General features: G+C 42.9%; 1 protein-coding gene across 2 annotated transcripts; it reads right to left on the bottom strand.

The window, feature by feature from the left end:
• Window positions 1-607: 607 nt before the first annotated feature.
• Window positions 608-12,145, bottom strand: ca12 (carbonic anhydrase XII). Of its 2 annotated transcripts, XM_047597558.1 has the most exons (11): window positions 12,009-12,145; window positions 11,729-11,749; window positions 9,235-9,414; window positions 8,112-8,254; window positions 6,607-6,702; window positions 6,466-6,529; window positions 6,216-6,373; window positions 5,978-6,104; window positions 3,446-3,469; window positions 2,989-3,073; window positions 608-1,901 (listed from the first exon to the last, which is right to left on the bottom strand). In XM_047597558.1, exons 1-11 carry the CDS (start codon window positions 12,070-12,072, stop codon window positions 1,823-1,825), a joined length of 1,041 nt encoding a protein of 346 aa, XP_047453514.1. In that variant the 5' UTR covers window positions 12,073-12,145; the 3' UTR covers window positions 608-1,822. The 2 variants fall into 2 exon arrangements, with proteins under 2 accessions (XP_047453514.1, XP_047453513.1); XM_047597557.1 differs by lacking the exons at window positions 608-1,901; window positions 2,989-3,073; window positions 3,446-3,469 and adding an exon at window positions 4,359-5,335.
• Between the last annotated feature and the right edge of the window lie 482 nt (window positions 12,146-12,627).

Genomic DNA, 12,627 nt, shown 5'->3' with positions numbered 1-12,627 from the left:
GTTTCTGGTCATTAACAGGTCTTTAAGGTACAATTAATTGTGGGGGGAAAAAAGGACACCACCCTTGTTAGTCTGTATAACACTAATCACAGTCGAGTATCGATTGTCCCTAGCTGTGTGAGGTTAAAGTGTCCACCGCTCACACACGTTTCAAATAAAAACCTAAACTCACCCCAAGTAATTTAGATCTGAAAAAGCCATTCGGATGAAAAACTTTCAAGGAAACTCAACCCAGCTCAGGGGGCCGAAGGGTCACAGGTTCGTCACCCGTCCTGTCCATGGCTGTGGTGCTCTGAGCAAGCAGCTAACCCCCAATTTTCTCCCTGTGTGCGGCCCAACTAAGGCTGCAGCCCACTGCTCCAACTGTACACACTACTATGTGAACAAATAGATGGGTAAAAAATGCAGAGAAGGAATTTCCCCATGAGGGATCAGTAAGGGAATAATTTCTTCCTTTCAACAAATTCTGTTTTTTTTTTGTTGTTGTTGTTGTTGTTGTTTTTTTTCTTGACATGCAATGAAAATGTATGTCTGCATGTGGATGGTTTCATCCTAAAAATGGGCCTGAACTGATTTTTGGGCAACAAAAAGTAGTGAAGATACAGACTGAATTTGTAAACACATTTTAATTTGCTATTCTGCATTTATTTACACATACTGTACACCAACAAACCACTTTAGACCATTGTTACACAAATAATACAATTTACAAAGCAAATACATCTTGACACATTTTAAAAATATGGCAACGAGACGGGAACAATGAAGCGGCAATCATCAGGCAAAACCATGTTGTGTTGGAGGAACCTCAGTCAGCTCGTATTTGTTTTACTACGACATTTCCTCATTTTACCAGATTGCCTATTTAATCAGTCTATAAAACTTGGGTTTACAGTAACAGTGACACAGTTTACGAGGAGGTAAATGCACATTATCAAAAAGTGGGTCTAAAATGAAATGCATGCGTACAGCAAACCCAGGTCATACCAAAACGGCTAAGGGAAACCTTGTGCAAGTGACATGGTGACGTGATATTTCTCCAGTAGTCCTGTGGATGACTGTACGGTCTATCTGAGAGGCTGGGAGTGCTGGGGACGTTAGTCTCGTGATCTGAACGGGCGGACTGGGGTTAGGGGTCAGCCCACATACAGCCTGAAAACACAAAAGGCTTTTTTTTTCTCCAAATTATTCACAAGGAAGGAGCAGTGTTTGTGTGCAGCCAAGCACCCTTTTATTATAAAATCCATAGAGCAACTCTAACTACAGGGTTGGTGGAAATGCGGTACAGCCCATCCCTCTCAGGCCATCCGGCCATCAGGGATGTCTGTCGGTTCTTATCCTCCTATTGTTTGGACTGTGGCTGCGCTTTCCACCATGCCGGGACGGACCGAGGGACCGGGGTGCCATGATCTGATTTGACCTGAGATTCTCACCACTTCAGCTCCCACTGTCCTTGCCTGGAAGCTCCCGCTGGAGTTCTCCTCAAGAAACTCAGCACATCATGTCAAATAAGTAAAGGGGGATTGGAGAGGACAGAAGCCTCTTGCCTTTAGTCATTCGGTGTAAAACATCCAGCATGGAGAACTACCATGTTCTGCCTGCCACAACACAGCAAAGGAAGTCAACACTGTGGCTTGAGGGAAAAGAAACGCTTCCCAGGGCTGCATGCAAACTTCAACTGAAACCTTGCATGCCTCTATAAATGCTGAAACTGATCCCCGCAGGGTCAATTTCTTGACAACACAACGCAAAGTGACAATGTTCTCATGGTCAGAACTGAAGCTTCACTGAGGTCAGCTGAAGTGGAGTCCACAACGATGTGCTATACTCTTGAGCCGTACTCATCTTTGTCTCCAATGTTGTATCCATCATGTCTGCTTTTGTCTTGCTCAGCAGCACATCTAAAAATACAATTGCGCATTCATGTAAATACACGCCATTTCCATGATTTAGGAGAAAGATGTCATGTGATATGGGGCATTAAAACTAAGGATTTCTTTATTTTCTGGGGAAGTTGTTAGTTTTCTTTTCCACTCCAGTTCCTCACTGTTGTTACTAAAGAGATTAACGATAGACAGTAGATTTGCTGATGTTGGTGTTTGGCAATAAGTGGGGAGGTGGATATTCAATGCAGAAAGCCTACCACTGAGAGGAATAGACTGTCTCATGCCTTCAAAAAGTGGACTGTATATAATCAGAACAAAGAAATGAAGGGAACAAAACTGTGTCAGCTGATTAGGAGAGATACATCAGCGAAACCAGGACAGATTTTGCGGTAGTTGCTCATATAAACTCTTAAAACCAAAATCACTGTATCATTTTCGAATACCACCCTATTCATAAAAGTAGTTCTGAATCTGTCCACCCGACATTATGTAAATACACAGCAAGCGATAAGTGCTAGATACGTGCCAGTATTTTCTTCCAAAGGTCGTCTTCCCAAATTAAAAAGTTAATTGTTCTTAATTACGCACCACAATGAACCCCCAAGTCAAACAGTAACGCAAACCTAAGATATATTCTCCATGGCGCTCTTAGTTGTTTATAGAAAACCACAATTACACAAAATGGGTTCATGATTTATGTGGCGTCACTCTGTGAAGGGTGGCATTTCCAGAAAAAAAAAAATTTAAAAAAATCCCCATCTAATGAGGACACAACCCCATATAAAACCAACTCCTAAACCCCAGATGTACGGGTCAATTAAGGATAACCATTCTCCAGAAATAACCTAACTCAAAGTTCAAACGGACAGACATCTTCAAAAAGGATGATTTGAGAGCACTGACAAGTCTTTTTGTTTATGATTGAAATCATTGAGTTGACTGACTGTGGTCAGCCTCTCAGTCGACTCGTAGCTGACATATGTGTCTGTCCAGACTCATATAAAGACTTGGATGGAATTTAAGGCACAGAAAATGACAGTAGCTCGTATGTGATTTTATGTGCAGTTAGTCTTGTTTCATTATTATGTTGCCCTCTACCTACCTTTTTTTTCTTAATAGACAGCATATTAAAGAGACAGTGAGAATAAATCCCAGTGCAGCGATCACCAGTATAGGAACCAGTAAACCTGCAGAAAATGAAGCAAGAGAGGCACAAAGGTTTATGTAATATTTTCACTGTGTTTTTTAAATTGAAAGTTTCATACGTGGATATACGTGTATTTATTAAAACATGTTTTCTGATATGTTAAATACTAACATTATTATCAAAATTCCATCTTAGTGCAGTTATGGTTTAGTTTGGTAATTGATTAGCATTAAAACGTGATATTATTAACTCCTCTATTAAAGAGTTAGCAGAGTCAGAACCGTCGAAGGGTAAAGAAATATTTTACTCGTGCACCCACAAAAAATAAGGTGCTGGAAAGTTGGGATCCCTCAGTGCGGCATTAGGAGTGAGCTAAGAGTACAGAATCACAATATGTACAAAAGCCACATACCGGTGTTTATCCAAGACACTTCATCTGAGTGACAGAGAGAAAGACAGAAGATAAAATTCAACAGACACCCCAAGAGTTAAAGGGAAATGTGCATCACGACAGAAAAAAAAACCATGATGCAGAAGTCAGACCTTCTGGGTGTGGACAAGTAGCAAACCTTCTCATGACACAAGCAGATATGGTGACCTAGTTGTTGCAGAAAGGTCATCTCAAAGTCCCTCTGTTAGGGAGTCTTCTCGGACCGTCATTTAACATGATATCAGTTATATAAGCAGCGCCATGTCATCTCTGGTCATATTTTCCTGTGACACATATATATCTGTGACATAGTTTACTTGCATCCTTTTCATTTAAATTACGGTTTTTCCCCTTGTAGATAAGAGAAACACAAGACTGGATAAAAATAAGACAGAAAGAAAACCATTGCAGTAGTTTGAAACTGAACGTTCCTCTCCTCCAACATGTACTTCACTCCAAACCTTCCATGCTTTACATACTCTTCTATATAAATATAGAAGTTCAGTGTCTATAAGTTCCTTCTTTTTGCCCCAGTATACTAGGATAGGTACAAACCTCCCTTGAGCCTGTAAAGAACCAACATGTTATAGAAAAATAGCTCCGGTCACATAAACTGAGAGTGACCTGCCGTGTATGACTCAAGCATGATGCCGTTCCCTATGTATAGTAGTGGTTGTTTATTGTAAATGGGAATATGAAGTACAAATTGTACTGCTCTTGCAAATTCTTTTGGTTCAGCCACATCTCTACATTGTGTAAGACAATAATTGCTAGTACAGCACCACAATTACCATACTATAGAAGTGAACTTGGCATCCCGAATAACACTATAAATGTTCTCCGTCAGACACAGTGTACTTCATGAAGCTTTATGGATGGATATTCACTCAAGAAATTTGTGATTCGTTGCAGTTTATTTAACAACAACACACAAAAAAAAAGTATGCAAAGCCGTGATGAATGACAAAAATATACATACAGTTTGATTAACAGTATTGAGCGCAGTCACTGGTGATGACTAGGGTATTTTTTTTTTATTACTGAAGCGTTTTTATGATCAAAATGATTATATTATGTGCACATACTGGAAAGAATAATTTAATATTAAATACATTACGCAAAGACCGATTAAAAGAGTTCAGGACACCGCTTGAAAATTAGCCTTTCAATGAAGGACACACATCTGATGTCTGTTACACAAAGTCATAATAAAATGCCTGGAATCTCTCTAGTCTTCCCATTCCATTGGCAGAAGCCAAGGATGTGGATAACCCTGGCTGTGTGGTTTCCTGGAAACACTCGCTGGGTTAAGACCACGATAATCTGTCATCAGCACGTTGTGTTTCACCGGTGTGGATGTCTTCTTTTCATTCATCAAGGCTTTGGTCAGAGAGCGATCCAACTCGGTGGCCTCATCAGTCGGCCGCCCGCGGAGGATATGCCTGATAGTGGGCAGAGCTAAGTCTGACTTACAGCTCAGGTAGCTCTTGAGGTTGAGCTCAGGGAAAACCGTATCTCGGAGAGTCTGAACCAGCTGGCTCTCAGCGTGGGACTGTTTCAACTGATGGAAAACCCTCTGCTCCAAGGAGACGTAGCACAGCGAGTCTTCAGCCAGCCCAAACTTTCCCACATGACGGTGGTTGGTCTGGCTCTTCTTCCAAGGGGACGCATTCAACGTTTGTTGTTTGGGCTTGGCCAGGGCCTCAGTCTGCTCGTTCTTCTTGCCAGCATGGAGCTTCTTCGAGCCACTTGGAAGGAGCTGGTACAGGCCTTCGTCAGCCAGGTCTGCTAGGTCGCCAACCAGCAGCTGCTGAATGACACGCTTCCTCATGAACGGAGGTGTGACTGTAAGAGTACCATGCAGTCCTCTGCCTGCATCGGACACAGAGCCAGTGTTGTTAAACGTCCCAGCACATGGGATACTTGAAACGGCGTTGGGCTTTCACGCCCAGCATGCAACAGCGGTGAACATGGTGGTACACTGAAAGCGCAAGCCATCACCTGCTAAATGCCACTCCAGACAGCTAGCAGCGTAGGATTCAACGCCGCCATGTCAGCACATGTGCCATTAGAAAAGCATAGCTCCGAGAGGGAAGCTCTGAAAATGGGGAAAACATGCACATTCATACCACACCATACAGACCTAAATACCATAGAGTGCGGTAAACCAGGCGACCACATAAAAGTGGGGCTTTTAAAGACAAATTTAAGGGCTGCAGACGGTCTCAGTGTGTGAGAGTGGTGGTTAATTTGATGGGTCTTAAAACATGGCCTACTTTCGAACAAGCTCATCAAGGTCAATCAACTTTAAGGATGATGAACAAAAAAAGCTCAGCCGCAAGCAGGTGATACCATACGAGCCAAAGACAGCGTGAGTGAAGAGTGAATGCGTACAAACGACCCAAACCTGTCTTTTAGCCACTGTTAAAGCAGCGCAGCGGCTAAGTCCGTCCATGTGACCGTGTCACTCATGCTCCAACAATAAAGCAAGCCCATTTTCAAGACCATACTTACCTTCCTTAAACGACACCAGCACAACTCGGCTGTCGGGGAGCTGTGGTTTCCTGTAGTTACTGTTCAGTGGAACAGGGGCTGAGTCTTGGGCATGGGAGGAGTAGAGGGTTGTTGCTAAGGCCAGAAACTGAAAACACATGACCAAACAAAAGCAAGTTGTAGACACAGATCCACATCAGTTGAGTGAATGACGAACGATTAAACCTAATGTGAAATGTCTTTTAATGTGTTAAAGCACCTGTTTGTGAGATATCGTAACGTGATTCCTGAACACCGTCCACAGCACGCTGGGGTAGCACGGAGGAGTCGTCAGCGAGCCATCGTAGCGATAATACTCATCCAAACGCGCAGGCAGCAGAGCTCTGATGTTGAAGCCAGGCACCTGCACTCTCTGATCTGACGGCGGAGACAGCGAAACAGAAATCAGCTGTTTAACAACCACATAACTGCAAAAAGCCCAACTTCTGAAATCATTATTTTAGACTCACCCCTGAACTTGATACCACTGATGAACTTTAGAAATTCTTCAAAGGCTGGATTAAACTCCCCAATCTGTGTAGGAAAAAACAGGTAGCTGGTTCAAGTCCATGAAAACAGATTCACAGACAAAGACTAAATAAATCACTCACCTCAATCAGGACACCCAGCACAGCCAGGCCGTCAGATTTATCCACAGCTGTCGACATGTTGGGGTATTTGTCTGAATTGTAATGAACAACGTGCATCTGCAAATGCAAAGAGGAATATGTCGAGATCATGATCCAAAACTGAATGCGTAAGAAGTGTTTCTTTACAACAGTCAAGGACGCGCTGCTAGAACGGGCAAACCAAGCAATTGTTGGGGCCCTGCGAGCGCAGTGCCTCAAAAATACTCCATGGTTTAGTGCAGAAGGTAAATGAGACTGTTGGTTGCTTAGGTCGTGACTTTTTGCATCCACCAAAACATCCATTCCCGCCAAACATGATGCAATCGTATTTACGGGCTTTGTTCTCTCATGGGAATCAAGGTACACGTTTGAACTACTTCTGGGAAACCCTCAACTTCCCATCATTCCATCCCTCAAGAACAACATGTCATCAAGGAACTGTGGTTCTGGAGCCTGGAGAGACTTGAAAAGATGCATGTTCTCGACATGTCCACTCAGAAACTCAGGTCAAACCACAGCACCTTACATGTGGCCGTGCTGCTGCAGCAGCTGGGGCACGGTCACGTAAAAAATAAGGGCACACAGGTTGAAGCCATTTCAGTGTCACCGTAAATCAAAGTCCCATATTCTCAATCACATTTATGCTTTACTGTCAAGTGCTCTGCTTTACTTCAAGTGCAACAATTGTGTGAAAACTGCTTACAGGGCTTGACACAATAAATGGCGCAGACAGACACTCCTTTCAAGAAGCGGTTGAGAAGATGAGCATATAATAGTCTGCCACTGTAATCCTTTAAACCACGCAGGACTAACACGCTGACATACTGTAATGTGAACAACGTAAACACTGAGACTGACTTATGTCCCTTTTCTTCCCTTAATTACGTGCAACTAAGATATCTGATTGATAAAATGCAAGATTCGTTTCCAGCTTTCAAATTTAACTCATTACATTAACTGTGATTTACAGCTGACTGCACAACGAAGGGAGAGATGCACAAAAAGAACTGTCAACATGCCAACATGCAGATGCAAAGCTATTCTGAGTCTCTTCATCCTGAGCGACGTCAGCTTTGAAGGGTGTCTGTGTCTCCGATTCGTCTGCCAGTCAAATGCCACACGTTTAGGTCATAAACTACTAAGTCATTTGTCTGGTGCCAGAGATGCTGTCACCTGATGCCGCAGATGAACTTAAATGAACTCAAACATTTAATTTGATTTAATAGCCATTTTTATTATAATGTTTTTTGTGCATAAAGTCGTCAAGTATTTTATGTGTCATGAACACAGCAGATGTTAGATCTATGCAATTACCAATAAACACATAAGTGGACAATACTGTTTTATTTGTAAAATCTCAAACTGCAAACTAGCTGTTAACTACAACTGATCCATGTGGTGAAATCATTACAGCATGAATTGGTTTAGCTGCTTTCCACCACCGCCTTTTAAATCAGTCAGTAAAAAGTGTTGTTTGCGTTGTTTACCTCTGCTGCATACTGCTTACTGTTCACCATGTGTTCAGAGCCTGCAGGCCGACTGGAGGAGCCCCAGTGGAAATGGAGCTGAGCTGCAGTGTAACGCTGAGGCAGGCCCAAGATGTGCATCTTGGAGGGCAATGATATTTGGACTGTGGATAAAAAGAAATAAAACGAAAATATCCCATCACACATAAGGGGGGAAAGAGTAACTTCAGGTGACACGAGGGAGATCAAGAAATGTCCACTTCATTCAACCCGAGTCGCTCATCCGTGCAGCTGGATTTAAGATAGTTTACGGGGGAGTGACGCAGGGTGCGACATGTTCGTCAGTGTCTGATGAATGCTTACACATGAGAAAACCTATGTCAGCTCGCTTCAAACGCGCGTCACACTTGATGATGCCACCCGGCCTGCGGTGATGGGGCCCCGTCGGGTGTGCACACATAAGCATTCGTGTGCTCTTTGTCATCGGCAAAACAGATTTCGCAGCAGTGATCGTCACCAACACTCCGTGGCCATCATGTGCATGTTCAGCAGCAATTTCTACATCATGCTAACGCGTCAAGATTACATGTCAGAGTCGTCATCTTCAAATTGCAAACCGCAGTTTGGTGGAAGAATCATTATCGTCTGCTTATAACTTTTGCCTTTGAGTCTGGTTGTCTACGGTCTGGTACCTACATTTAGCGCATTTCACGCTTTGTTATAAATAAAGCAGATATAGTACATTTGACTGAAACTGGTTTTCTTTGCTGCTGCAGAAACGTAGTGGATGAATAGTCTTTGCTCATATTTTCCCAGACTAAACATGGAGCCCTTTCTCTGGGAGAAAGAACAGCAAAGATAATAAGAGTGTGATTATAGAAAATTGCTGTGGTATATGTAGAATCCTCCTATCATTTTCTTAAAGCTGACCCAGAAATTAGGCCTCCATGTTTATGTGGGGCCATTTCTAATGAATACATTGACCAGTGCATCGCTTTGATTTGAAGAACTTCTCTATTCTAAGCCACACTAAACGCGGCGTTGTTAAATCTTTGCTGGGTTTGATACAGAGTTGTGTCACCTGGAATGAAAATGGTGTGTCGCACGTTGAATTTTGTGGTTAGAAACGCTGATTTACACTCACCAGAGTGTCCGTTATTTCCAAGAGTGAGCTGCTCAGTCGGTGACAGGTTGTAGTTTTGAACCTCAATCGGACTTAGCGTTGGATCAAATCTCAGCAGATCTGGCGTGATGTCTATTGGAGACTGATAAGTGCCACCACAATACGGATAATGCTTGGACCAGTGGTGCTCTCCTTCTGCCCCTGCAACAACATAAATGTACATGATGGGCAATAATATACTATGCAGTGGTTCTACACATAGTATACTCTTATCCAAAACTACAGACATGTTCAAATGCTTCATGTTAAAATGTAAATGAGCAAAATGTATCCCAGTGTGAGCCTAGAATAGAAGATGGCTCCAAAAGTGGCCAGGACTTGTTCTAGCCAACTAAACATTTTATCTATAATCAAACAGATGTATGATTATCATTGCACAGGACAGCCTGGGAGAGGCCTTTGGCACTGCTCTCGGCCCTTTGTAAAACAGCGAGAGTGACAACAAGGCTGTTGTTTACAGGGAGAGCCAATGAGAACGTTGTCTCTCTCCAAATGAGAGGTTTCTGTAAAGCACAAGACACCAAAAATGCCCACATTCGCAGATCGTGTCATGAGGTTTACAGAGTGACCTCGGCTGCAAAGGGACGTTCGTCAGTGATTTTCAAAGGCAATGAGGCAACAGTTGGCTTTAAAACAATGTAATAAGAGGGCAATCGACGGAAAAGAAAATCAGGAAACTGTCAACCTCTGATATTTAGACTCAGTGTGTCAATCAGAGTGTAAGAACCCACACTGAGCTTTCAGACATGACGGCCAGTAGGCTGTCCGCTTGCAATGAATGGACTGTATCAATTCTGAAATGACAAAATTGTGACAAAACTGAAAGTGCAGTAAAAGCCTCTCAATGGACGGTCTTTAGCCACATTCATCTAAAAGCTTACCATTCACCATGTGCCAGCTGACTGCGGTTAAAGATGAATGATGCAGCATGAAGCCTGCCCCCCAACCTGACTGTCAGACAAATGTGGATTGATTGTATAAGACATCTCAAAAGGCATCAAGTGAAGCCGAAATCGCTGAATACTTGTTTGGCGCAAAGCGCAAAGCCCAAACTTGGCTTCTATAATAAGAAAGACAGTTACTCTTATGGCTATAATTATTCACTGTCCACTTGATTTGTGTTTTAATTTGACGCAGGCCATCCTTTAATAATGGACCTTTAATGGTCTTCAGTGGTCCCTTGGCAATCCTTGGCAGAACATCAATGGCTGTTGGTAATTTCTTTAATGCGGGTCGTTTACACGCAGAAAGAATCTCGAATTAGACAACGTGTACGAGGCGCTCTGTGAATAATATATTCAACATCACGCGGTGGAGGGTAGGGAAACTACAAGTATCATTTATTTTTCTTCCCATGTTAAGGTTCTTGGTTCACTCTCAGCCAGAGGGTGGAGTGTTGAGGTGAAGATGACTCGGCTATGGGCCCATCAAAAGAAAGATAGTGCTACCCGGCGTAGAGACTACTCACTATTATGACAGGGAAGATGGAATAAGAGGAGCCCAGAGGGGTTTTCTTTTGTGACATCAACTCTCGCCTCAGAAATGTCCTCAACCATCCCAGTTATGTGAAATATTATCATAATGAATTATCCTTACAGGAAGATTTGTGATTATTATTTCATTGTTCATTTTCATTAGTTAGTATTTAATGTGTCCTGCTCACAATCAAATGTTTATGTACTTTATGCAGCACTGGATGCATCACATAAATTTCCTTTCGGTGTTGTATCGGTTTTCTGCACGTATGTGATTAACAATTGTGTGAACAAAATCCACAAAGGCCCAGTTGCTCCTATTAATGCCAAGCCACTGCTATAATAAAAACACTTCAGGTCTCAATTTTGGTCTCAATTAAACATAAGTATAATTTCATCTGGCTATAATTATTTGACCGTAAATTGCTGTGCAGAGATCTTGAACAATGTGCCAGAGACGAAGAATTACCATACCATGTAGTTATCTTTGAAACAGGACCAGAGATTCTACTAACAAGAACTTAATTTTCATCCAGACTTCTCCGCTTCACCAGCCTACGTTCACTTTTTAACATTAAGTCCCTGAGTGCAACAGATATTTGAGAGGCAGTGACGCGACGCCAAGGGGTCATGCTGTGAGCACAGTTTATATAAGAGAGGTCCGCGGTTCAGGGCGTCCCTGTCCTCAGACCTTAAGGCAGTCCACCACTTGAAATGAAACGTTGTGTTAGAGTCAGTGATGAACTTCACAGTCACATGAGGTGACGAGGTACTAATTTTCGCAGCAAGAAAAGTCACCAGGAGGAGCAGCATTTCTTTTGTTTTCTTTTTTTTTCTTTTTTGCATTTGCATTTGCAGGGAATTTAATTCACTCAGCTAAATCAGCTTGTTTCACCAAAACTAAAGCTACACAGTTTACAGATATAAGACTCCATGTATGTACAACTGATAAACTGGGAGGAAAACATTATCAGACTTACCAGTGTAAGTCCATTTGGCACCTGAAACGAAAAGAGAACACTTTGTCTCACTGTACATTAAATAAATATTAAACGGTAAAGTTAAGTACATTTGATAAGCAAAATAAGAGCCTAAGCCAAGTGTCCAGAACTGAAGTCACCCTCATCCTCGTGTGCAGGTGGATGGAGACAGCTGCCTTAAAGAATCCTTTCTGCTCAAGACAGACAAACGCTGAAGGGCTCCAATATCTAACACAACTTTCAAAGTGCATCAAAAGTTTACATCCCTCAGATGTCTCACCGTGCAGCGCGCCGAATAAAGTCAGCTGTAGTAAAAGGATGGGGGTGGAGGTCAGAAAGTGCATCTTGGTCCCCCGGTGCCCTCCCTGCCGCGGTGTACTGGTATGAGCCCGGTGCAGAGCAAGATGTTGGAGCGCCGGAGCGCCAGCCTCCAACCCGGCTTATATACGCATGTTGTCGGCTTCATTGTTGCTCGCCCTGACGTCAGAGCCACAACAAAACCAGCCTCCGCAGTCATCTGGTCACCGGAGAGTGGCGGCGAAACAGCGGCGACCGCATCCAAGCGAAGGGCTTCCCATGCACGCGTTACGGTCCAGGCGAAGTCAGTCATTTGGGTTTCCCACCTCAGATCAGACCGGATCGTAAAGTCATGAGTTGGAGGAGTACATGTGTCGGTGTTAGAAGTGTGCCACGCTGAATAATTACGCACCGAGAGACTCTGAACCCGACATACAGTAATAGTATTCTTGTATTCTTTACCTTTTTTTTTCATACCATTGCCACCTGTGCCACGCCCTTCAACGGGTTGGTTTGTTAATTGCACTGACCTAGATATTATGATCATCCAGTGTACTTCGGTCATTACGTTAGTCGGCAGAGATATGATCAAAACAAAACCT

This window comes from Mugil cephalus, chromosome 10, assembly GCF_022458985.1.
Source record: "Mugil cephalus isolate CIBA_MC_2020 chromosome 10, CIBA_Mcephalus_1.1, whole genome shotgun sequence".
Lineage (NCBI taxonomy): Eukaryota > Metazoa > Chordata > Actinopteri > Mugiliformes > Mugilidae > Mugil > Mugil cephalus.
This window is presented reverse-complemented; position numbering and strand designations above follow the sequence as displayed.